Source organism: Tachyglossus aculeatus, chromosome 11 (genome assembly GCF_015852505.1).
Source record: "Tachyglossus aculeatus isolate mTacAcu1 chromosome 11, mTacAcu1.pri, whole genome shotgun sequence".
In the NCBI taxonomy this organism is placed as follows: domain Eukaryota; kingdom Metazoa; phylum Chordata; class Mammalia; order Monotremata; family Tachyglossidae; genus Tachyglossus; species Tachyglossus aculeatus.
In genome coordinates this window covers 2,409,860-2,434,509 of record NC_052076.1, presented here as the reverse complement: position 1 = coordinate 2,434,509, position 24,650 = coordinate 2,409,860, and the positions used below count along the sequence as shown (strand labels likewise).

The window sequence follows — 24,650 nt, the reverse complement described above, 5'->3', positions numbered from 1 at the left end:
ATGTATATGTTTGTACGTATTTATTACTCTATTTTATTTGTCCATATTTATTCTATTTATTTTATTTTGTTAATATGTTTTCTTCTGTCGTCTGTCTCCCCCTTCTAGACTGTGAGCCGCTGTTGGGTAGGGACCGTCTCTATATGTTGCCAACTTGTACTTCCCAAGCGCTTAATACAGTACTCTGCACACAGTAAGCACTCAATAAATACGATTGAACGAATGAATGAATGCTAAGCACTATTCTAAGCGCTGCGGGGATACAAGGCGATCAGGTTGTCCCACATGGGGCTCACAATCTTAATCCCCATTTTACAGATGAGGGAACTGAGGCACAGAGAAGTGAAGTGACTTGCCCAAAGTCACCCAGCTGACAAGTGGCAGAGCCGGGATTTGAAACCACTAGGCCACGCTGCTTCTCTAAAGTCTGAAAAGGTCCCAGCTCCCACGTTATCCCTCCTTTGGTGTAGGGAAAATGCTGTTTCAACAGAACACGGGCACGGGTCACGGGAAGACGGTGACAGCAGGCAGACGGGCCTGGTGCGTAACAATCGGGAGAGAGGCCGCTCTCCTCAAGCAGAGGCTTCAAGAATAAGTTCGCACCACTAATAGCATCTTCTTTGAGAACGGGCAGCTAAGTATCTGTGTATAGAAATCTTGCTGCAGCGGGCCTTTCTACTCAAAGAGGTCACTGGTGATGAAATTCAGACAAGGATACGTGTTTAACTAGAAAGTCCGGTGAGGGACACACGCATAAGTTCGCACCACTAGTAGCATCTTCTTTGAGAACGGGCAGCTAAGTATCTGTGTATAGAAATCTTGCTGCAGCAGGCCTTCCTACTCGAAGAGGTCACTGGTGATGAAATTCAGGCAAGGATACGTGTGTAACTAGAAAGTCCGGTGAGGGACACACACGTATATTCACTCTTTCCTGCCTGCGGGTCTCCTCCGACTGGAATCAGGGCACAAGTCCCTCCAGAAGTTACCTCCTCCAGGAGGCCTTCCCAGACTGAGCCCCTTCCTTCCTCTCCCCCTCGTCCCCCTCTCCATCCCCCCATCTTACCTCTTACCTCCCTCCCTTCCCCACAGCACCTGTATATATGTATATATGTTTGTACATTTTTTTTACTCTATTTAATTTATTTGTACATATCTATTCTATTTATTTTATTTTGTTAGTATGTTTGGTTTTGTTCTGTCTCCCCCTTTTAGACTGTGAGCCCGCTGCTGGGTAGGGACTGTCTCTATATGTTGCCAATTTGTACTTCCCAAGCGCTTAGTACCGTGCTCTGCACATAGTAAGCGCTCAATAAATATGATTGATGATGATGATGAAGTCCCAAATACTCCCCATCGTGAATCGTGCCAGTTTCTTGCATCCTTCCACCCCGCGGCCTCCTCACCTTTTCAACCCCTTTGCAAGCTGCTCCATCCCCTTGACTGTCCTGGTTGCCCTCCTTAACAGCTCTACTGTGTCCTTCCTGAGATGTGACAGCCAGACCCACCCTTGGTATCTCAGGTAGAGGACTCGAGTCATAGATTTTCTATCTTTACATTCTCCCCCTTCCTACATTTCTCCCCAACCCCGCTTCTTGGGGCTATTCCTTCCATCTGGTGCTCAACTCGGCAAGCCCCACTCTCTCCCGCGTGTTCCCAAGCCTGGACGCCCGAAGACCTCCGCTCCCGGGAAGCTCGCCACGCCGAGGGAGCCCGCGGAGGCTTGGGCCGGGGCCGTCCGGAAAGGCGAGACGAGGCGACTACGAAAGGATCACCGTTTATTTCATTTATGCACCAACAGAAGATTCACAGTTAGCAAGGACATGATTTTGGAGGAGGCCGCCAGGATGAAGTTCCCCTGCTGGAGCCGTTCGCGTGACCTCGGTCCCACAGAGGCCACTCCCTTCCTGCCCTACAAAGGAAACACGCTCACTCGCGTGGCCAACGGTTCGGTAAACTGATTCTTCACATCTTGAGGGAAGATGGAAACCTTCACAGTAAGGGGCTGGCTGGGGTCTGAGCCGGGTGACGGGGACGCTGGGGACAGAAAGAGACTTCAACTTTCCCAAGTGCTCCTGGAGGAAGGCTCGTCTGCAGGCTGGCCCACAGGCCACCCTGAAGACCACCGGGTTGGGTCTGGAGGGCCAGCTGTGTCAGCGCAGAAGGTGTATTCCTCAGGGGAGGGAGAGGAGGGGGACCCCAAGCCAGCAAAAAGGGGTCTGGAGACCTCAACTCTCTCAGGCAAAGCCTCGTTTGCTCCCCCAACACGATCCTGTGGGTGCCCAGCTCCTCCGTGTATCCTCTGAATGCCCACCTTCCTAAGGAAGGGAAACTGGGAGGCCCGAGACTGTTCAGTACGGAGACGGGTGAACCCAAAGGGACCTGAAGCGGGTGACAAATGTGGGAGCCGAAGACCTTTGAACCCACAGTTCCGAGGAACTTTCTGACCTCTTCTGAAGCTGGGGGCAAATTACATAGGCCTGGGCTTTTCCTCGAGCCGGACCGCTACGTTTTCCTTTTTCAGGACTCAGGGTCTGAGTGGTGGGGCCGCAAACCTCCCCTGACCCATTTTCTGTTTGCCCACCTCGGTGGGTCTCCCAGGCCCCATTTCTATCGCCTTCTCGTCCCAAAATGAGGGTTTGGGGTCTTTGTGATTGCTCCTCAGGTGTACAAGACACTTCCCCCCTTGTCCTTGCAGAAGCAGGGCCAAGAGGAAGAGCTGGGAGATGAAGTGCCCCTTGAGGGCAGGAACTGTGGCTTTTGTTCCTGTTTCACTCTCTCGAGTGCTTGGTTTAGCGTTCTGCACGCAGTAGGTGCTCAGACTGTCTGGGGGCGATGGCCCCAGCTGGGTCAGCTGGGTTCCCGGCCTTGCTCATCCCATGGTTCTGACGAGACCTGAGAGTTTCCAATTAGGGCTGAAAAGATCCAAAATGGATCCATCCCTCCCTCATCCCCATCTCTTCACCCCCATTGGCACTTCCTGCTTGGCTGACTCGGAGGTGGGCGGGAGGTGGCATGCAGGAACTGGCACGGTGAAGACTTTAGACTTCCTCTAGATTAAGCTTCTTGTGGGCAGGGAACACATGCTACCAACTGTTATTCTGTCCTCTCTCCCAAGTGCTTAGTACGGCACTCTGCACACAGTAAACACTCAACAAATACCACTGATTGATAGATTGAGGCCCCCTACTCACCCCAGACAAGACTGTTCCCCCACAGCCTGTGCTCCCCTGCCCTGGCATATCCTCTCACGGGAGAGCGGGAGTCCCTGCCTGAGGAGACCATGGGTCAGGCCCCACAGGTGAACAGCAAGACACCGACCGGCCTGCATTTCCAGAGGCTCGAGGAAACCATAGTAGACAGGAACTCTCCAGTGCTCTGACCCGCTCGCCCGTTCCTCACGGTTCCTGGGCAAGCCAGGCGGCGGGAGGGTGCCTGGGGGTAGCCCAGACTCCGGGGCTGTCTGGATCGGTGGCACAGTCTCTTTTGAGCCTGGCGAGGTGGGGTGCCGAGCCACCAGCCCACGTGGAAGAGGGGTACGGGGCCTCCGGGAGCTCCCAGCCCCACCTGCCCCGAATGCTAGCTACTTGGGAGTCTGTGTCCAGCCCGAATCCCAACGGGGGTCAGCCTGTTCACTCCTGTAGGGGAGGAGGGCAGACCTGGGGAAACACGGATGCCAGACACAGAGAAGCTCAGTGGGAGAAGGGGTCCACAGCCTCGCACTCTGCGGACAGCCTGACCTTCCTCCATTTGGTGTTGGCACGGCTCCGGGCTGGGGGTGAGCAGGTCAGCCCCGCGGCACCTTATCGGCCACAGGAACAGGCTTGCTGGTGACTGAAAAGTGTGAGGTGGGGAAGTGGAGAGGAAGAGGTAGGGCCTCTGCCCTTAGGAAAGGAAAATGAGGTAGCCAGAAGCAAAACTGCATTGGTGTCAGCTTAGAGGAGGGTGGCAGGGTGGGGGGCCAAAGGGAAGGATGTCCATTGACAAGGTTGGACTCAAACACCGACCCTTGACCTCTCCTCACCCCGTCACTGCCCAGGTTGAAACCCAGGGCGAGGCCCAGCCCGAGCAACGGGGCGGCTGGACCGTACCCACCCTGACATCTGGAGCCGGGGAAGTCGGGGGTGGCCAGAGATAGTGGGCATGCCCCGTGGTCTCTGAGGCTCCCGATAGCTCCCGGACTCCAGCGTGCACGTTGGTCCAGTTTCCCTTTCTGCACTAACGCTCTCGGCTTTAGGTTCAGCTGAGAACGCAACAGGCCCATCTGAATCAAGCCGAAAGAAGGTGCCGGGTCTCACCCTGAAGACCTCTCAGCTCTAGTTTCCGGCCAGCAGGAAAACACCCCTGGGTCCCGCCTGGCATCCGGCTCCTGCCCCAGTCACCCATCCGCCATGGAGAGCAGATGCCAGCCCGCCCTTTTCCCAGATGGATCCCCGACTGATCCTGCTATTAAGGGCCAGATTCCCTCTCTGCTCCTACCGGGACAGGCGACAAAGCAGCTCGAGGGCTAGCGAAGACAGCCGACATGGTAGTGAATGGCAGGTGCACCTCCTTAGCTGAGTTTACACAGCCTTGCAAATAGCTACCAGCCCAGGGGTTGCGGCGCTTTCCACTGAGTACACAGGGGAATGGCTGGTTTGGTTTATGACCAGCAAACATTCCGGACTAGCCCAGATGAGCCCAGGATACCAGCTGGAAACCCGTGGACATGCGAGGAATGGGTCTCGATCCAGTCTAGTCTCTGTTTAGCTCGGTGACAGGCCTGCCCCTCTATGGTCCGGGGCTCACTTCGGCCCCTCCCCGGCGGCACTCTCCTTGAGTTGTAACTGTAAAGTGCGTTGTGATCCGCGGATGCCTAATGCTGGGTAATGAAACACAGGAGCACCAAGCACCGTGTGGTAGATTATTGCCTCTTACCAGCTCTTTACATTGATTTTCTCACTCTACACAGCAACGCCTTATTAATAGCAGGCTGTGGTCTTAACACTCGATATGTTAAGGGGTTTTCTCTGTTTCCTTTGTTTCACAAGACTAAAAAGGGAGAAGGGTGAGTGGGTGAGATCAACGGGTACGACCTCTCCCCAGATAAAAGGGCGGAGGGCACGACTTTTTTTTACCGGGGGAGGGGCCAGAGTGGACAAAACCCTACCTTGCCTCAGAGGGATACTTAAGGGAGGTTTTTCCTCACAGCAGAAAAGGAGAAGACCAAGTCTGGCTACTTTTCCTTTGGGAATAAATGGCCTTTTGCTTTCCTTCCGAGAAATCCCTAGCCAACTCATCTGCAGCAGCTGAGCTCCTGGATTTTTGAGCCAATTGCTTGCCACCCTCTAGGCCTGTGGTTTCACCTATCGGGCAGTGTTTTTGATTTTTAGTACGGGAGCTCGGGGCGACCTCATCTGCACAGACTACAGCTGCTCCGCCCCATCCCCTTCCCTGGCCTCAGCACCTGCTGGGGCCTCAACACGGGCCGGGCCGGGGAGAGCCCCTGGACCGGTGCTGGGGACGGGGTCCGAGCTGTCACTAGCCACTGGGTCCACTCCGTGGAGATTCAGCCTGATGCCATCACCATCTCTCCTTCCCGCCCAGCTCCGGTGTCCCCCACCTCTGCGGCACGCTAAAGGCTCCCCGCGCCCTCCCTCCCCCTCAAGTCCTCGGGGTCGGCACCCGAGAGTCTAACAGCCGTCACCCCTCCACACCGCCTCCCTCCTGCCTCAGCTTCGCAAAGCTGGCGATCCCCACGCCTCGCCTGCTGTGACGCCCGTGGCCCCGAAAGCCGAGAAACCTTTCCGAGAGATGAACGAACCCGTTTCCGGCGGGCGGGGGGGAGGGCTACCGTTTTTATTTACAACAAGGGTCTCTCCCTTCAAAGTGCCGTCTGTGCCCTCAGCCCCTCTCCGCCATCCCTGAACGCGCTTAAAAACCCTTCCCCTTCTTCCTGCCCGTTTCGCAAACGCTCAGGAAGGGGAAGAGGGGGCGGGGTAGCCACTCTGTGGAAGCCACGAAACCTGAAAACGCTCTAGGATTCAGGGTTTTCTCTCATGGGGCAGAGCGGCCCAAGTCGGGGAGAGATGCCACGTTTGGGGCGCGGGCACCCCAGGGGCTGACCGTCTCCCATCATGACTCTGACCGGGGGCTACTTCCCCCGAGGTGGAGGGAGGCGGACAGGGCCCTTCCCCGCCCTCCGCTATTTACCGAAGCCGCTCGCCCGCTTTACCACCCTGCCGGCCTACTTCCTCGGGCTGGTCAAGGGGCTCCGCCGGAGGCGGCAAGCTGAGGATTACGGGAAACGTTGCTGGTCCTTCCCGGGAACGCCTCGGACTATTGCTACTTACTCAGTTCTGCCAGGCCCGGGCTGATGAGTTGGGGCACCCAGCCGGGTCCTCCTGGGTAGCATTAAGGACGCGAGCGGGCACCGTGAGGCAGTGAGGCCGGAGCCGGGGATGCCCGTGTTTGGGGGTGAGGCCCGGTGGGCCTGAGAGGAGGGGCTGGTTCCAGTCTTCTCCAGATGGCTGGAACCCTCAGCAAACTGTGGCGCCTGGCTGATCCCGGCTTCCCGGCCATGACGCTGACAGGATCCTGGGGATGGCAGGGGAGCACCGGGGGGGAGGGGGTTAAAAACCGGTGGGAGACCGGTGTCTGTCAGGAGTCGAAGGACCTTCGTGAACGGCACAAGCCGCGGAGGAAACAGAAGACGGCCAAGAACTTCAGCGAGGGGATGTCGTCGGCCGGTAAACTTCGGATCGAAATGCTTCCCTGGCAATCTTTGGGCACTCACATAGCATATTTCTGTGTCCATTCTCTGGCTAATCTGTTGTACCTGGAAGAGAGGTCGTAGAGTCAAGAGAAGAGCTCCGGGGCAAGGGGCAAAATCACGGAGGCCCTAAGTCCCGGAGTATCACACCAGTAGCCTCCCAGGTGTTTAGTACAGTGCTCTGCACACAGCAAACGCTCACTTCTTTTGATTGATTGCTGAGCGGTGACATTACGGGATCAGAGCCACGGTCCACCCCGTCCGTGACTCCGCCTCCAACAGCAGCACCGGGATGCTTAGAGGAACTGGGTGCTGGTTGCCCTCCTGTACGCCCACCCTCATGGTCAGGGATGGACCGTTCAACACCCCTGACTCTCCCCCAGTGACCCAGCACAGTCATCTAAAACCCCTGCCTCTCCTCCGGTGATCCGGCACGGACCATCGGACGCCCCTGATTCTCCCCCAGGGACCCAGCACGCACCAACCGACACCCCCAAAACTCCCCTCGGCCCCCGGCACGGACCATCCGACACCCCTGGCTCTCCCCTCTCCGACCCTGACTCTTCCCCCGGGGGGCCCAGCATGGATCTCTGGTCCATGATCTCTCCAAACCCCTCTGGACCCTGCCGATATGCTTGTGGATATGGAGTCCCCGTGCGGGCTCACTCCCCGGCGAGGTGATCAAGTATTTCTTTTTGTATTGAATCTTCTGCCTTCAAGCATGACCTAGTGGAAAGAGCAAGGGACTGGGAGTCAGGAGACCGGGGTTCTAGTTCCAGCTCTGCCACCGGTCTGATTTGGGACCTCGGGCGAGTCGCTTAACCTCTCTGGGCCCCATTTTCCCTAGCCGTAAAATGGGGATGAGATATTTGCTCTCCCTACAGCTTAGGTTATGAGCCCCACGGGGGACAAGGACTGCGTCCGATCTGATTATTTCGCACTTCCCACGGTGCTCAGCTGCCACTAAGTGCAGAAGGCCCGTAACGAACTCAGTAGGCGACCCCAAATCCTGGTGCTGGCGGATCGGGCTACGCTGTTTTTCCTCCCCAACACTCGCTATTGGCCTCTCTCTCATTTGCCCATTTGCTAAGACTCTTGCCCCAGCGGCCCCGTACCCTCCGTGGGGGGCAGGCCCCCGGGGGGAGGATCTGTCGGCCAAGGAGTCCTGATTTCCACCCCAACCCTCATTCCGGGGACGTCAGAGGAGAAAGGGATAGGGGAGTCATTTCCATAGCCAAGTGAGGATCTGGGTTCTAAATGGGTTCTAAATCTGGCTCTGCCACTTTCCTGCCTTGTGACCTTGGGCAAGTCACTTCGCTTCCTGGCCCCCGGTTTCCTCATCTGTAAAAACGGGATTCACTACCTGTTCTCCCTTCCACTTACACTACGAGCCTCGTGAGGGAAGGGACTGTGTCTTTCTGATTACCTGATATCTACCCCAGGTAATAAGAATACCACAATTATTATTATTATTGTTCTTTCCCAGCCCCAGCTTCAGAGCCAGTGTGGGAACCACCCACTAGAACCTGAGTGTTTCCCAAATCCCTCATGATGCTGTTTCTGCTTCTCTCGTATCCCCCCGACGCTACTGTGTTTTACAGAGAAGTGTTCGCCTGCCCGGCGTTGGGCCAGGAGGATGGGTGCTGGGGCTCTCGCTCGACATTGAGGGGAAACAAGAGACCACAATAGGGAAGAGACTCTGCCAAAGAAGAACTCTGCCTGGGCCGAAAGTCTGCCCGCCAACCACTGCCCAATGATCCTGGGCCCACGGTCCTCCCAGGTCTCCCAACAAAGACCCTAGGGGTTTGTGTGTGTGCGTGTCTGTAACATGGGGAGAGAGGGGAAGAGGTGAAGAGGAGGAACTCTGGACCATAGTCCCCTCTGGCCCGCCCTGACCAGAGCCTGGACGGGGCTCTCCCTCCTCACCACAGATCAAGAAAAGGGGGCCATGCCATTAGGTGTCCTTGCTGCCAGCCTGGGGAGCCCACCCCTGTGACCCAAGCCACCCTGCTCTGTCAAACCCTCGCAGATCACACCCCCTTTACCGGGGATGCCAGCTCTAGGAGAAAGTGATTCTCTCTGAGAGATCCAAATCTCACTGATAACCTCTGCAGGATCAAGAAGCCCACCCACCTCATCCACAGGTTTGGGCCGGTAAAGGGGCTGACCCCAAAGAGTAACTCAACATTCCTGTGCCCGGGGAGCAGCCTAGGGCTCTGAGGCAGATGCTCATATGGGGAGATGCGGGTGGGCCCTTGTTCTTCTCCCGCCCCGCTGCTGGAGTAAGAAGGACAGGGGGAACTCCATATGGAGTTCCTGCCATACGGAGGGGACATCCCTCTGGACCTCTCACAGAGCCGAGGTCGGGCTGGGGGTTTGGCTGCTCCAGGGCCCCTTTATGGGCGGCCCTCGGGGACGCCACTCCGCTCGGCCCACCCCGCTCGGCTCCAGCTAGGGATGGGGAGCTGGGCGGCCAGGAGGCACTTGGCCAGCTGCCCCGGCTGCTCGGGCCCGCTTAGGACGCGATGGCTTAGGATGCGATGTTGGAGGGGTGGGGGCACCCGTCCCCTGTGCCGAGAGCCCTCGGGCCAACCCCCGCTGAGCCCCGGGAACGCGGCCGGCTCACTTCTCTCTGTCTGCCTTGTAGGTGTGGGCAATCTCCGGCACCAGAGGGTCGTCCGGGTTGGGGTCGCAGAGCAGGGAACAGATGGACAGCAGGACTGCGAGGCAAAGAAAGGACAGATTAGCTTCGAGACCAGGGACAATCAGTCCATCGACCAAGAATTGTCATCATCATCATCATGGTCCTTGTCAAGCGCTTACTATGTGCCAAGCACAGTCTTAAGTGCTCAGACAGGTATCACGCTGGACACAGTCCCTGTCCCACATGGGGCCCACAACCTAAGCTGATAAGAGAACGGTATTTTATCATCATCATCATCATCATCAATCGTATTTATTGAGCGCTTACTGTGTGCAGAGCACTGTTGGATGAGGAAAGTGAGGAACGCCTGCTATGCACAGAGCCCTGGATTAAGAGCTTGGGAGAGAACAATGGCATCAGCAGACACGATTCCTGCCCTCAATGGAGCTTACAGTCTAGCTGGGGGAGGCAGACACTAAAATAAATTGAAGATAGGCGGAAGGAGGAGAAGGATATGCATCAGTAATTAATTGTTGCATTTGTTAAATGTTTCCTATAGGCCAAGCACTGTACTATGCACTGAGGTAATCAGGTTCCGCATGAGGCTCACTGCTCAAATAGAAGGGAGAACAAATACTGAATCTGCACTTTTGCAGAAGAAGGAACTGAGACGCAATGAAGTGACTTGCCCAAGGTCACACAGCAGGTAAGTGGCGGAGCCGGGATTAGAACCCAGGTCCTCCTGACTCCGAGGCTCTTTCCACTGGCCACACTGCTCCAAGGTATGAATCTAAGAGCTACGGAGGGTTGTGAGTTCCCAAGGGTTTGGATGGCGTGGAAGTGCTGATGTGGACGAAGGTGGGTCAAGTGGAACACCTGGCCCTCTTGCTGGGCTGGCAGGGTGGGCGGTCCGGGCACTCGTATGCCCTCTCTGCTTCTCTGCCAGGGCTCGGAAGTGGGGACGGGGGGGAATCCCCCCAAGACCCGGCCTGGGAGGTCTGCCGGGGGTGGACGGAGCCAACACTTCTTTGTCAGCCTTACCTTTAGAAACCGTCAGCGCCGGAGACCACTGGGACCTCAGGATGTCGAGGCAGATGCTGCCGTTGCTGTTGATATTGGGGTGGTAGATTTTGGTGGTGAAAGCGACCTGCGGGGCAGGAGGGCCGGCGGGAGGGTTATTATCGTTCCCGCTTAGTGAAAGAGGGAAGTGAAAGGCCCTGAGAGGGGAACTGATTTGGCCCGGGGCCCCGGCCCAAACCGCGTGGTAGGAACACGGTTGGGACTGAACGCAGACGCGTTCTCGGGAGCCCTGGAGGCCCCTGCCCAGTGAGACCCCCCTTCAGGGATGAATCTGGGCACCCAGCCCCCCGACACGCTGGGAACCCCCGGGGGGCCCCGGCTGGTCTCACCTTTGGGGGCTTGAAAGGGTAATCTGTTGGGAAGTGGATGGTCAGGAAGAAGACGCCACCTTGGTATGGGCTGTCGTTCTGGAAGGACAAAACGTCGGATTAACTGAGGATGGTGGTGGTCAAAACGGAGATGTGAAAGGAAGCGGGGTGGGGGCGAGGTGGCCAAGGTGGGACGCTACGTACCGGACCCATGATGGTGGCCTGCCAGTGGAACACTGAAAGACACAACAGGGAGCGGAAATGTGGGAAATGCAGGAAATGGGGGAAAAGCCAGGCAACCAACCCACCCCAAAAGGACCTGCTCCCCCAAGAATCCTCCCCCGCTGCTCGGTCCTTCCTCCCCAGGACGGCCCCACCTCGTCTACCACCCACTGACCCCCCAAGACCCCATTTCTCCTTCACTTCCTTCCCCCAGTCCTCCATAGCTGACTGGAGGCTCCCTGAGGGTGGGGGCCGGATGCCCGGTGACCAGCTTGCCCCGGGCTCCTCATCTGGTGCACCGGACCCTCTCCCCTGCTTTCTCTGGAAGCTTGCGACTCTCTGGTTGGCTCTCCCAGAGAGGACGGAGAGGAGGATGGAGGGGAGGATGGCCAGAAGGATGGAGGGAGGAAGCCCCATCCCCTGCGGCAACAGGAGCAGTTCCTTCCCAAGCCCCTTCCCCAGCCTGCTGCAGAGGGGTAGAAGGCGGGACCGGGGGCTAGCTCCTCACAGCCTTTGCGCCTCAGACCCCAGCTCTGCCGGCGGCCGCGGAGAGGCTGGAGAAGACTGGGACGGGGAAGCAGCCTTCCCCATCTCCATTCCAAACCCACTCCATTCCATTCCGATTCCACTGTCCACTCAGCTCTGGTCCCTCTCAAGGCTTCCTCAATCAGCCAATCCCTCGTTAGTGTTGCCGGGGCACCTAATGGGTGCAGAGCACTGCATTAAGCGCTCGGGAGAGTCCAGTGTCGTCAATAAGGCTGACCTCTGCCCCCGTGCTTTCCCGGAGGCCGGCAGTTGCCCCCTACAAAGAGCCCCTGATGCCCTCCCGGCCTGGCAGAGGCTCATCTGCCTGTCAGGGCTCAGCAGTGTCTCGGGTCCGGGGTTAAGGCGGGAAGATGCCGTCTGGGGCCCCGTTACAGCTGGACATCCCCTGGCTGAGGCAAGCATTGACTGAGCAAGGGGTGGGAGGCACGGGGGTGGGCATCCTCTCCGCCTTTGGGAGGAGGCGTTACTTACGGTCATCCCCGACGGGCCCGGCGGAACACTGAGCTGGGGGGTCCCTCTGAAGGTCCGTTAACTCCTGAGAACATAAAGAGGGGAGTTCAGAGCCTGCCGGGCCCAGCCCGCCGGCGGCCAGCCTCCTCAGCCCCTGGCTGGCTCCTCCTCCCACCCCAGAAATTTTGGACAACGTACGGACCGGCTGTCTCCACCCCTGGGGACTGTGGGGTGAACGGGGTAGTGGGGTGGGGGGGCGGGAGGGGGCCACTTTGGCTCTGGGGTGACTCGGCCACTGCAAGCAGCAGATTATTATTATTATTATAATTATTATAACAGCATTTATAAAGCGCTTACTACGTGCAAAGCACTGTTCTAAGCGCTGGGGAGCTTACAAGGGGATGAGGTTGTCCCGTGGAGGGCTCACAGTCTTAATCCCCATTTCACAGATGAGGGAACTGAGGCCCAGAGAAGTGAAGCGACTTGCCCAAAGTCCCACAGCTGACAAGTGGCGGAGCCGGCATTCGAACCCACGACCTCTGACTCCAAAGCCCCTGAGCCGCTCTGCTTCCATAGGATTCTAGGAGAAGCAGCGTGGCTCAGTGGGCTCTAGACTGTGAGCCAGATGCGGGCAGGTGGGAGTTGGGGAGACAAGGGAAGGGGTGGTACAGAGCAGGGGAGCAGTGATGGTCTGACGCTCCAGGCTCTGCCCGCTTCTGCACTGCCCCCGAGACCATCCCTCGCCTTCAAATGCTCTGGCTTTTCCCGGCTGGTGCCCTCTGGCCTCCCTGAGCCGGTTCTCCGGCTGGAATACCATCATCATCATCATCAGTCGTATTTATTGAGCGCTTACTATGTGCAGATCACTGTGCTAAGCGCTTGGGAAGTACAAACTGGCACCATATAGAGACAGTCCCTACCCAACAGTGGGCTCACAGTCTACAAGGGGGAGACAGAGAACAAAACCAAACGTACTAACAAAATAAAATAAATAGAATAGCTATGTACAAGGAAAATAAATAAATAAATAAATAAATAGAGTAACCACCCCCAAACAGGTCCTTGTCACGGCCACGGAGCCGGGCAGGAGCCATCCGAAGGAGTCCTTTCAAGAGAAGGCCAGACGGAGCCCGTTCGAAGGGATTTAGGGGTGAGACCCTCTTCCGGACTGCCGGGCTTCTGAACCTCGAGCCGAGCCCCACCGCAAAAGGGAGACACCCGCTCCGGTGAGGAATCAATCAATCAATCAATCAATCAATCATATTTATTGAGCGCTTACTATGTGCACAGCACTGTTCTAAGCGCTTGGGAAGTACAAATTGGCGACATATAGAGACAGTCCCTACCCAACACTGGGCTCACAGTCTAAAAGGGGGAGACAGAGAAAAAAAAAAAAACCCAAACATACTAACAAAATAAAATAAATAGAATAGATATGTACAAGTAAAATAAATAAACAAATAAACAGAGTAATAGATATGTACAAATAGTCAGCAAGGAACATGCCTTCTAGACTGTAACCTCATTATAGGCAGGGAACATGTCTAACAACCCTGTTATCTTGTACTCTCCCAAGCATTTTGTACAGTGTTCTGCACACAGTAAAGGCTCAATAAATTCAAGACAAGCAGCGTGGAAAGAGCATGGGCTTGGGAATCAGAGGTCATGGGTTCTAATCCCGGCTCTGCCAATTGTCAGCTGTGTGACTTTGGGCAAGTCATTTAACTTCTCTGAGCCTCAGTTACTTCATCTGTAAAATGGGGATGAAGACTGTGAGCCCCAGGTGGGACAATCTGATCACCCTGTATCCTCCCCAGTGCTTAGAAAAGTGCTTTGCACAGAGTAACCCAAGCCGGGGGACGGTTCTGCTCCCAGAAAAACACAGTACGATGGCATCGGCTCTGGCCAGTCTCCTGCGGTGGCAAGCCATCCATCAGTGTGATGATTTATTGAGTAGCATTTATTGAGTGCTACTATGTGCAGATCACTTTACTGAGCGCTTGGGAGGGTACAATACAACAGAATTAGCCGACACCTTCCCTGCCCATGAAGAGCTTCCAGTCTAGAGGAACTTGTGGAACTTGCTAGGGTAACACAGCAAGCCAGGGGAAGAGCCAAGTCTAAAATCCACAACTTGGGAACCGTGGTCTGAGAAGTCAAAAGGGTTCGTCTCTCCATTTATTTAAGCCTGTCCACCGCCCCCCGTAAGTGTACGCTCCCAATGGGCAGGGAACGTGTCTGGTGTTGTAGTGTGCCCTTCCAAGTGCCTTGTACGGTGCTTTGCACACAGCGCTCAAGAAATACGACTGAAAGAGTATACTTTAAGTGCCTAAACAGTGCACTGCACCCGTTAAGCACATGACAAACCCCTCATTTCCCTTCCGCCACACTTTTGTTTCGTTGTCTGTCTCCCCCTTCTAGACCGTGAGCCCGTCTCTCTATATTGCAGACTCGTACCTCCCAAGCGCTTAGTACAGTGCTCTGCACACAGTAAGCGCTCAATAAATACGATCGAATGAATGAATTCCTTCATCCTTCACATCTCACTGCTTCCCTGGAATCGGGCATCGACATGTCTCTCAAAGCAGTCTGGCAACCTGGCGCTGACCCTGTTGGGGGACGGTCTACACCCGATAAGTATCAGAAAATGTCAATCGTATTTACTGAACACTTACCGTGTGCACAGCACTGCACTAGACACTTGGGAGGGTACAATGTAACAATATAAAAGACAAACTCCCTGCCCACAACCAGCTTACAGTCTAGAGTGGGAGACAGACATTAATGTAAATAAATTAAATTACAGAGAGGTGCATAAGTGCTGGGGGGGGTGGGGGATGAGTAAAGGGAGAAAGTCAGGGTGACGAAGAAGGGAGGACTTAGTCTGGGAAGGCTTCTTGGAGGAGATGTGCCTTCTAGAAGGCTTTGAAGGTGGGGAGAGTAATTGTCTGTTGGATATGAAGAGGGAGGGCGTTTCACAGTGGCGAGATGGATGTGATGGAGGTACAGTGAGAAGGTTAGCAATTGAGGAGGAAAGTGTGTGGGCTGGGATCAAATTCCCTTGTCCCAGGCAATTTCCAACAGGCCGAGTTGTTTCTCACCCAAACAGCCTCTTCTACCATTTAGGCATCTATTTATTCTCCCCTCAGCATTTGTGAATGTTTACATACGTTCCATTCCTTATTCTGACATTTCTTTCTGGCGTATTAATTCAACTCCCTTTCACACCCCTTTTCTCCCCACTGCTTCCACTATTTCCAAGAAAACCGCACGCCACAGATCCCTTCTGCACGGAAGCGGCTCAAAAATGCAAGTCACCCGGAGGAGTTGATCAGAAAGGAATCAGAGAAGCAGCGTGGCTCAGTGGAAAGAGCCCCCAGGCTTTGGAGTCGGAGGTCATGGGTTCAAATCCCCGCTCCGCCAATTGTCAGCTGTGTGACTCTAGGCAAGTCACTTCACTTCTCTGTTAATAATAATAATGGCATTTGTTAAGCGCTTACTATGTGCAGAGCACTGTTCTAAGCACTGGGGGGGTTACAAGGTGATCAAGTTGTCCCACGTGGGGCTCACAGTCTTAATCCCCATTTTACAGATGAGGTAACTGAGGCTCAGAGAAGTCAAGTGACTTGCCCAAGGTCACACAGCAGACATGTGGTGGAGTCAGGATTCGAACCCATGGCCTCTGACTCCAAAACCCGTGCTCTTTCCACTGAGCCACGCTGCTTCTCTGTGCCTCAGTTCCCTCATCTGTAAAATGGGGATTAAGACTGTGAGCCCCATGTGGGACAACCTGATCACCTTGTAACTTCCCAGCGCTTAGAACAGTGCTTTGCACACAGTAAGCGCTTAATAAATGCCATTAAAAAAAAAAAAAAGGAATGACACCCCAGTGGCCACGGCATAGAGGGCTTTGACAAAGAAATATTATTATTATGGTGTTTGTTTAGTGCTCACTATGTGTCAAACACTGTTCTAAGCGCTGGGGTAGGTGTAACTTAATCAGGCCAGACGCAGGGCCTGTCTCACATGGGACTGACAATCTAAGTAGGAGGGAGAACGGGCACTGAATACCCGTTTGACAGATGAGGAAACTGAGGTACAGAGAAGTTGAGTGATTTCCCCAAGGTCATACAGCAAGCAAATGAGAGCCGGGATTAAAAACCAGGTCCTCTTGACCCCCAGGATGGTGCTCTTTCCGCCAAGCCACGCTGCTCCTCTGTCATCAATGGTACAAAATGGGCACAGAGCACTGTACTAGATGCTTGGGGGCCATACAAGGAGGATAAGGTATGACCCCTGCCCGCAAGGGGCTTAAATCTGAGGAACAGCAGCAGCCTCAAATTTTACAGATAGCACAGTCGAACAGGTGAGAGAAGACATACGCTGCGTGGCCTAATGGCAGCAGCTCGGCCTTGAGAGTCAGAAGTCGTGGGTTCGAATCCCGACTCTGCCGCTTTCCCGCTGTGTGACCTTGGGCAAGTCACGTCACTCCTCTGGGCTACCTCATCTGTAAAATGGGATTGAGACTGTGCGGGGGACAGGGACTGTGTCCAACCTGATTATTGCTCTGCACACGGTAAGCACTCAATAAGCACGACTGAAGGAATTATCTTGGATCTCCCCCAGCATATAGAGCAGTGCTTGGCACATAGTAAGCGCTTAACAATTACCATCATTATTGTCATTAAAGTGGAGAAACGAATCAATAACAGAGACGCACCAGAGGAAGGCTGGGGTGACCGGGGTGGGGGACTAGCCTGGGAAGGCCTCCTGGAGAAGGCAGCTTCTCTCCTTGAGGGGCCGAGGAGAAGGGGCGGGAGTCTGGACCAAGAGAAGAGTGCTTCGCACATAGTACGCACTTAACAATACCGTTATTATTATTATTATTTTTAATAAACGCCCAATACCAACATTATTATTAACAATAATAAAATCCGGGGAGGCCCTCCCTCCCTCTGCCCTACCCCCTTCCCCTCCCCACAGCACTTGTTCTTCTTTGTACGTATTTATTACTCTATTTTATTTGTACATATTTACTATATTTATTTTACTAATGATGTGTATATAGCTATAATTCTATTTATTCTGATCGTTTTGACACCTGTCTCCTTGTTTTGTTTTGTTGCCTGTCTCCCCCTTCTAGACTGTGAGCTCGTTGTTGGGTAGGGACCGTCTCTGTTGCCGATTTTTACTTCCCAAGCGCTTAGTCCAGTGCTGTGCACACAGTAAGCACTCAATAAATACGACTGAATGAAGGAATGAATGGGACGGGGATGAGGGGAAAGCACGAGGCCGGCTGGGGGGAGAAGCGCGGGGCCTGGAGGAACGTCATCCGGGGGGGTCGGTCTGGGGAGGTCGAGCGAAGGTTATTGGCGGATTTCATTCATCATCAATCGTATTTATTGAGCGCTTACTATGTGCACAGCACTGTACTAAGTGCTTGGGAAGTACAAATTGGCAACATCTAGAGACAGTCCCTACCCAACAGTGGGCTCACAGTCTAAAAGGGGGAGACAGAGAACAAAACCAAACATACTAACAAAATAAAATAAATAGAATAGATATGTACAAATAAAATAAATAAATAAATAAATAGAGTAAAAAAAATATGTACAACCATATATACATATATACAGGTGCTGTGGGGAAGGGAAGGAGGTAAGATGGGGGGATGGAGAGGGGGACGAGGGGGAGAGGAAGGAAGGGGCTCAGTCTGGGAAGGCCTCCTGGAGGAGGTGAGCTCTCATTCATTCAATCGTATTTACTGAGCGCTTACTGTGAGCAGAGCACTGTACTAAGCACTTGGAAAGCACAATACAGCAATAAAGACAATTTAGAGAGAGGTGCACGAGAAGCAGCGTGGCTCAGTGGAAAGAGCTCGGGCTTGGGAGTCAGGGGTCATGGGTTCTAATCCCAGCTCCGCCACTTGTCTGCTGTGTGACTTTGGGCAAGTCACTTCACTTTTCTGGGCCTCAGTGACCTCATCTGTCCAATGGGGATGAAGACTGTGAGCCCCACGTGGGCCAACCTGATCACCCTGCATCCCCCCCAGTGCTTAGAACAGTGCTTCGCACATGGTAAGCCATTCACAAATGCCATCATTATTATTCTTCTCTGGGCCTCAGTTCCCTCATCTGTCCAATGGGGATGAAGACTGTAAGCCCCATGTGGGCCAACCTGATGACCTTGTATCCCCCCAGTGCTTAGAACAGTGCTTGGCACATGGTAAGCGGTTCACAAATGCCATCATTATTATTATTCTCTGGGCCTCAGTTCCCTCCTCTGTCCAATGGGGATAAAGACTGTGAGCCCCACGTGGGCCAACCTGACCACCTTGCATCCCCCCAAGCGCTTAGAACAGTGCTTTGCACATGGTAAGCGCTTCACAAACGCCATCATTATTATTATTATCATTCTCTGGGCCTCAGTTCCCTCATCTGTCCAATGGGGATGAAAATTGTGAGCCCCACGTGGGCCAACCTGACCACCTTGTATCCCCCCAGCGCTTAGAATAGTGCTTCACACATAGTAAGCGCTTCACGAATGCCATCATTATTATTATTCTCTGGGCCTCAGTTCCCTCCTCTGTCCAATGGGGATGAAGACTGTGAGCCCCCCGTGGGACAACCTGACCACCTTGTATCCCCCCCAGCCCTTAGAACAGGGCTTCGCACATGGTAACTGCTTAACAAATGCCATCATTATTATTATTATTATCCTCTGGGCCTCAGTTCCCTCATCTGGAAAATGGGGATGAAAACTGTGAGCCCCACATGGGCCAACCTGACCACCTTGCATCATTATTATTATTATTATTATTCTCTGGGCCTCAGTTCCCTCCTCTGTCCAATGGGGATGAAGACTGTGAGCCCCACGTGGGCCAACCTGACCACCTTGTATCCCCCCCAGTGCTTAGAACAGTGCTTCGCACACAGTAAGCGCTTCACAAATGCCATCATTATTATTCTTCTCTGGGCCTCAGTTCCCTCATCTGTCCAATGGGGATGAAGACTGTGAACCCCACGTGGGCCAACCTGACCGCCTTGTCTCCTCCCAGCGCTTAGAATAGTGCTTCGCACATGGTAAGTACTTCATAAATACCATGAGTATTTATTATGATAAAGAGATGATTGGGGGGCCAGGGGTGCTTCCAGCGGGCAGGCCCCTGACAGACCCAAGCGCTTAGTACAGTGCTCTGCACACAGTAAGCGCTCAATAAATACAACTGAATGAATGAATGAAGTGGTCATGACCTGAACCTGATACCCAAAGCTACATCTTCAGCCCTGATCTCTCTCCTCCTTTGCAGTCTCGCATCTCCTCCTGCCTTCAAAGCATCACTTCTCTGGGCCTCAGTTCCCTCATCTGTCAAATGGGGATTATGACTGTGAGTCCCCCGTGGGACAACCTGATCACCTTGTAACCTCCCCAGCGCTTAGAACAGTGCTTTGCACGTAGTAAGCGCTTAACAAATACCATCATTACTATCTCTACTTGAATGTCCACCTATCACCTCATGATGCGCATCTAGCTTTATTTCTATTTATTCTGATGACTTGACACCCATCCACATGTTTTGTTTTGTTGTCTGTCTCCGCCCTCTAGACCGTGAGCCCGCTGTTGGGTAGGGACCGTCTCTAGATGTTGCCGACTTGGACTTCCCAAGCGCTTAGTCCAGTGCTCTACACACAGTAAGCGCTCAATAAATACGATTGATTGATAGTGAGCGCTTAACAAATGCCATCATCATCATCATTATTATTAATAAACCCCTCTATATTTGTATATATGTTTGTATATATTTATTACTCTATTAATTTATTTTCTTTGTACACATTTATTCTATTTATTTTATTTTGTTAATATGTTTGGTTTTGTTGTCTGTCTCCCCCTTCTAGACTGTGAGCCCGCTGTTGGGTAGGGACCGCCTCTAGATGTTGCCAACTTGGACTTCCCAAGCGCTTAGTACAGTGCTCTGCACACAGTAAGCGCTCAATAAATACGATTGATTGATAGTGAGCGCTTAACAAATGCCATCATCATCATTATTATGAATAAACACCTCTATATATGTATATATGTTTGTACGTACTTATTACTCTATTAATTTCTGTGTACACATTTATTTTATTTTGTTAATATGTTTTGTTTTGTCGCCTGTCTCCCCCTTCTAGACTGTGAGCCCGCTGTTGGGTAGGGACCGTCTCTCTATGTTGCCAACTTGTACTTTCCAAGCGCTTAGTACAGTGCTTACTGCACACAGTAAGTGCTCAATAAATACGATTGATCGATTGTCTCCCCCTTCTAGACTGTGAGCCCACTGTTGGGTAGGGACTGTCTCTCTATGTTGCCAACTTGTACTTCCCAAGCACTTAGTCCAGTGCTCTGCACACAGTAAGCGCTCAATAAATACGATTGATTGATTGTCTGTCTCCGCCTTCTAGACTGTGAGCCCGCTGTTGGGCAGGGACTGTCTCTATATGTTGCCAACTTGTACTTCCCAAGCGCTTAGCACAGTGCTCTGCACACAGTTAGCGCTCAATAAATACAATTGATTGATTGATTGATAGTGAGCGCTTAACAAATGCCATCATCATCATTATTATGAATAAACACCTCTATATATGTATATATGTTTGTGTGTATTTATTACTCTATTAATTTATTTTCTTTGTCCACATTTATTTTATTTTGTTAATATGTTTTGTTTTGTCGTCTGTCTCCCCCTTCTAGACTGTGAGCCCACTGTTGGGTAGGGACCGTTTCTAGATGTTGCCACCTTGGACTTCCCAAGCGTTTAGTCCAGTGCTCTGCACACAGTAAGCGCTCAATAAATATGATTGATTGATTAATAGTGAGCGCTTAACAAATGCCATCATCATCATTATTACTAATAAACACCTCTATATATGTATATATGTTTGTATGAACTTATTACTCTATTAATTTATTTTCTTTGTCCACATTTATTTTATTTTGTTAATATGTTTTGTTTTGTCGTCTGTCTCCCCCTTCTAGACTGTGAGCCCGCTGTTGGGTAGGGATCGCCTCTGTATGTTGCCAACTTCGACTTCCCAAGCGCTTACTACAGTGCTCTGCACAGTAAGCGCTCAATAAATACAATTGATTGATTGATTGATAGTGAGCGCTTAACAAATGCCATCATCATCATCATTAATACACACCTCTATATATGTATATATGTTTGTATGTATTTATTACTCTGTTAATTTATTTTCTTGGTCCACATTTATTCTATGTATTTTATTTTGTTAGTATGTTTGGTTTTGTTGTCTGTCTCCCCCTTCTAGACTGTGAGCCCGCTGTTGGGTAGGGACCGTCTCTAGATGTTGCCAACTTGGACTTCCAAAGCGCTTAGTACAGTGCTCTGCACATAGTAAGCGCTCAATAAATACGACTGATTGATTGATTGATAGTGAGCGCTTAACAAATGCCATCATCATCATTATTACTAATAAACACCTCTATATATGTATATATGTTTGTATGAACTTATTACTCTATTAATTTATTTTCTTTGTCCACATTTATTTTATTTTGTTAATATGTTTTGTTTTGTCGTCTGTCTCCCCCTTCTAGACTGTGAGCCCGCTGTTGGGTAGGGATCGCCTCTGTATGTTGCCAACTTCGACTTCCCAAGCGCTTACTACAGTGCTCTGCACAGTAAGCGCTCAATAAATACAATTGATTGATTGATAGTGAGCGCTTAACAAATGCCATCATCATCATCATTAATACACACCTCTATATATGTATATATGTTTGTATGTATTTATTACTCTGTTAATTTATTTTCTTGGTCCACATTTATTCTATGTATTTTATTTTGTTAGTATGTTTGGTTTTGTTGTCTGTCTCCCCCTTCTAGACTGTGAGCCCGCTGTTGGGTAGGGACCGTCTCTAGATGTTGCCAACTTGGACTTCCAAAGCGCTTAGTACAGTGCTCTGCACACAGTAAGCGCTCAATAAATACGATTGATTGATTGATTGATAGTGAGTGCTTAACAAATGCCATCATCATCATTATTACTAATAAACACCTCTATATATGTATATATGTTTGTATGTACTTATTACTCTATTAATTTATTTTCTTTGTCCACATTTATTTTATTTTATTAATATGTTTTGCTTTGTCGTCTGTCTCCCCCTTCTAGACCGTGAGCCCGCTGTTGGGTAGGGACCGTCTCTGTATGTTGCCAACTTCGACTTCCCAAGCGCTTACTACAGTGCTCTGCACACAGTAAGCGCTCAATAAATACAATTGATTGATTGATTGATAGTGAGCGCTTAACAAATGCCATCATCATCATCATCATCAATACACACCTCTATATATGTATATATGTTTGTATATATTTATTACTCTATTAATTTATTTTCTTTGGCCACATTTATTCTACTTATTTTATTTTGTTAATATGTTTGGTTTTGTCGTCTGTCTCCCCCTTCTAAACTGTGAGCCCGCTGTTGGGTGGGAACCGTCTCTATCTGTTGCCAACTTGGACTTCCCAAGCGCTTAGCACAGTGCTCTGCACACAGTAAGCGCTCAATAAATACAATTGATTGATTGATTGATAGTGAGTGCTTAACAAATGCCATCACCATCATCATTACTATGAATAAACACCTCTATATATGTATATATGTTTGTATGTACTTATTACTCTTTTAATTTATTTTCTTTGTCCACATTTATTTTGCTAATATGTCTGGTTTTGTTCTCTGTCTCCCCCTTCTAGCCTGTGAGCCCGCTGTTGGGTAGGGACCGTCTCTCTAGGTTGCCAACTTGGACTTCCCAAGCGCTTAGCACAGTGCTCTGCACACAGTAGGCGCTCACTAAATACGACTGAATGAATGAATGCAATAGGATTGAATGAATGAATGACTCCGGGGCGGCGCGCGAGCGCCCCCAACAGCCCGCCGGAAGCTTGACACCCGCGCCCCTCTAGCCCACGTGACCCCTCTCTCCCTCCCTCCCACGTGACCGCCGTCCCCCGGCCGTGCCCTTTTAAGGCAGCGGCGCGCGGAGCTCCGGCAGGTGCCCCGGCCTCCCCCGCCGGCGTCTGCGCGCCGGCCCCCCGCCTTGGCTGGCTCCGCAGCCGGGGCCCCGCTGCTTTCCCCGCCCCGGCCCGGCCCGGCCGGCAGACTTACCTTCTGGATCCGCTTCAACGCCATCCTGCTCCCGCGGCGGGAGGCCGGTACGGCCCGGGCCGGGGGGCGGCGGCGGCGGCCACGGGCGAGCGCAGCCGGACTCGGCCGCCGCGCAGTGTTGCAAAGGCAGGAGGGCGGCCCGCTGCGCATGCGTGCCGCCCAGCCGCCGCTGGGCATGCTGGGGGTTGTAGTTCCGCTCCGCCCCAGGCCGCGCGGGGCCGTAACTAGGGTGACAGGAATAAGAAAGACGGCATGTGGTTATTCAGTCGTATTTCTTGAGCGCTTACTGTGTGCAGAGCACTGTACTAAGCGCTGGAGGGGGGGGGATACAAGGTTATCAGGAAGGAGCCTAGCAGTGTTGCAAAGGGAGGAGAGCGGCCCGCTGCGCATGCGTGCCGCCCAGCCGCCGCTGGGCATGCTGGGGGTTGTAGTTCCGTTCCGCCCCAGGCAGCGCGGCGCCGTAACTAGGGTGACAGGAGTAAGGAAGAAGGCATTTGGTCATTCAGTCGTATTTCTTGAGCGCTTACTGTGTGCAGAGCACTGTACTAAGCGCTGGAGGGGGGGGGGATACAAGGTTATCAGGAAGGAGCCTAGCAGTGTTGCAAAGGGAGGAGAGCGGCCCGCTGCGCATGCGTGCCGCCCAGCCGCCGCTGGGCATGCTGGGGGTTGTAGTTCCGTTCCGCCCCAGGCCGCGCGGCGCCGTAACTAGGGTGACAGGAGTAAGAAACACGGCATTTGGTCATTCAGTCGTATTTATTGAGCGCTTACTGTGTGCAGAGCACTGTACTAAGCGTTGGAGGGGGATACAAGGTCATCAGTAAAGAGCCGCGCAGTGTTGCAAAGGGAGGAGAGAGGCCCGCTGGGCATGCTGGGGGTTGTAGTTCCGTTCCGCCCCAGGCCGCGCGGCGCCGTAGCTAGGGTGACAGGAATAAGAAAGACGGCATTTGGTCATTGAGTCGTATTTATTGAGCGCTTACTGTGTGCAGAGCACTGTACTAAGCGCTGGAGGGGGGGGATACAAGGTCATCGGGAAGGAGCCGCGCAGTGTTGCAAAGGGAGGAGAGCGGCCCGCTGCGCATGCGTGCCGCCCAGCCGCCGCTGGGCATGCTGGGGGTTGTAGTTCCGTTCTGCCCCAGGCCTATCCGTACCTAATAATAATAATAATGGCATTTGTTAAGCGCTTACTATGTGCAGAGCACTGTTCTAAGCGCTGGGGGGGATACAAGGTGATTAAGTCGTCCCACGTAGTGCTCACAGTCTTATCCCTATTTTCCAGATGAGGTAACTGAGGCTCAGTGAAGTGACTTGCCTAAGGTCACACAGCAGACATGTGGCGGAGCCGGGATTCGAACCCACGTCCTCTGACTCCAAAGCCCGGGCTCTTTTCCACTGAGCATTTGGTGATTCAGTCGTATTTATTGAGGGTTTACTGTGTGCAGAGCACTGGACTAAGCGCTGGGGGGGATACAAGGTCATC

The 24,650-nt window shown here is 52.6% G+C and overlaps 2 protein-coding genes across 4 annotated transcripts in view; one reads left to right on the top strand and one right to left on the bottom strand.

Moving 5' to 3' along the window:
* Window positions 1-1,755: 1,755 nt before the first annotated feature.
* On the bottom strand, window positions 1,756-23,276 carry UBE2D4 (ubiquitin conjugating enzyme E2 D4 (putative)). 2 transcript variants are annotated; one of them, XM_038753747.1, is made up of 8 exons: window positions 23,174-23,276; window positions 12,020-12,083; window positions 10,985-11,016; window positions 10,802-10,879; window positions 10,434-10,539; window positions 9,375-9,468; window positions 7,415-7,474; window positions 1,756-6,814 (listed from the first exon to the last, which is right to left on the bottom strand). In XM_038753747.1, exons 1-8 carry the CDS (start codon window positions 23,195-23,197, stop codon window positions 6,769-6,771), a joined length of 504 nt encoding a protein of 167 aa, XP_038609675.1. In that variant the 5' UTR covers window positions 23,198-23,276; the 3' UTR covers window positions 1,756-6,768. The 2 variants fall into 2 exon arrangements, with proteins under 2 accessions (XP_038609675.1, XP_038609676.1); XM_038753748.1 differs by lacking the exon at window positions 7,415-7,474.
* LOC119934289 (upregulator of cell proliferation) overlaps window positions 23,140-24,650 on the top strand; it is a 37,084-nt gene continuing 35,573 nt past the window's right edge. For both annotated transcript variants that reach the window (XM_038753740.1, XM_038753739.1), the window contains exon 1: window positions 23,140-23,220. The gene's annotated coding sequence lies outside the window, so the exon portion shown is untranslated. The remainder of the gene's footprint in view (window positions 23,221-24,650) is intronic.

Excerpts from the sequence above, each read along its gene's own strand:
- UBE2D4 (XM_038753747.1), bottom strand. The coding sequence starts at position 23,197 with ATGGCGTTGAAGCGGATCCAGAAG. Across the intron at positions 10,540-10,801 it reads ACCCTTTCAAGCCCCCAAAG|GTCGCTTTCACCACCAAAAT; the intron begins GTGAGACCAGCC and ends CCTGCCCCGCAG. Across the intron at positions 6,815-7,414 it reads CTTGATCACCTCGCCGGGGA|GTACAACAGATTAGCCAGAG; the intron begins GTGAGCCCGCAC and ends CCTCTCTTCCAG.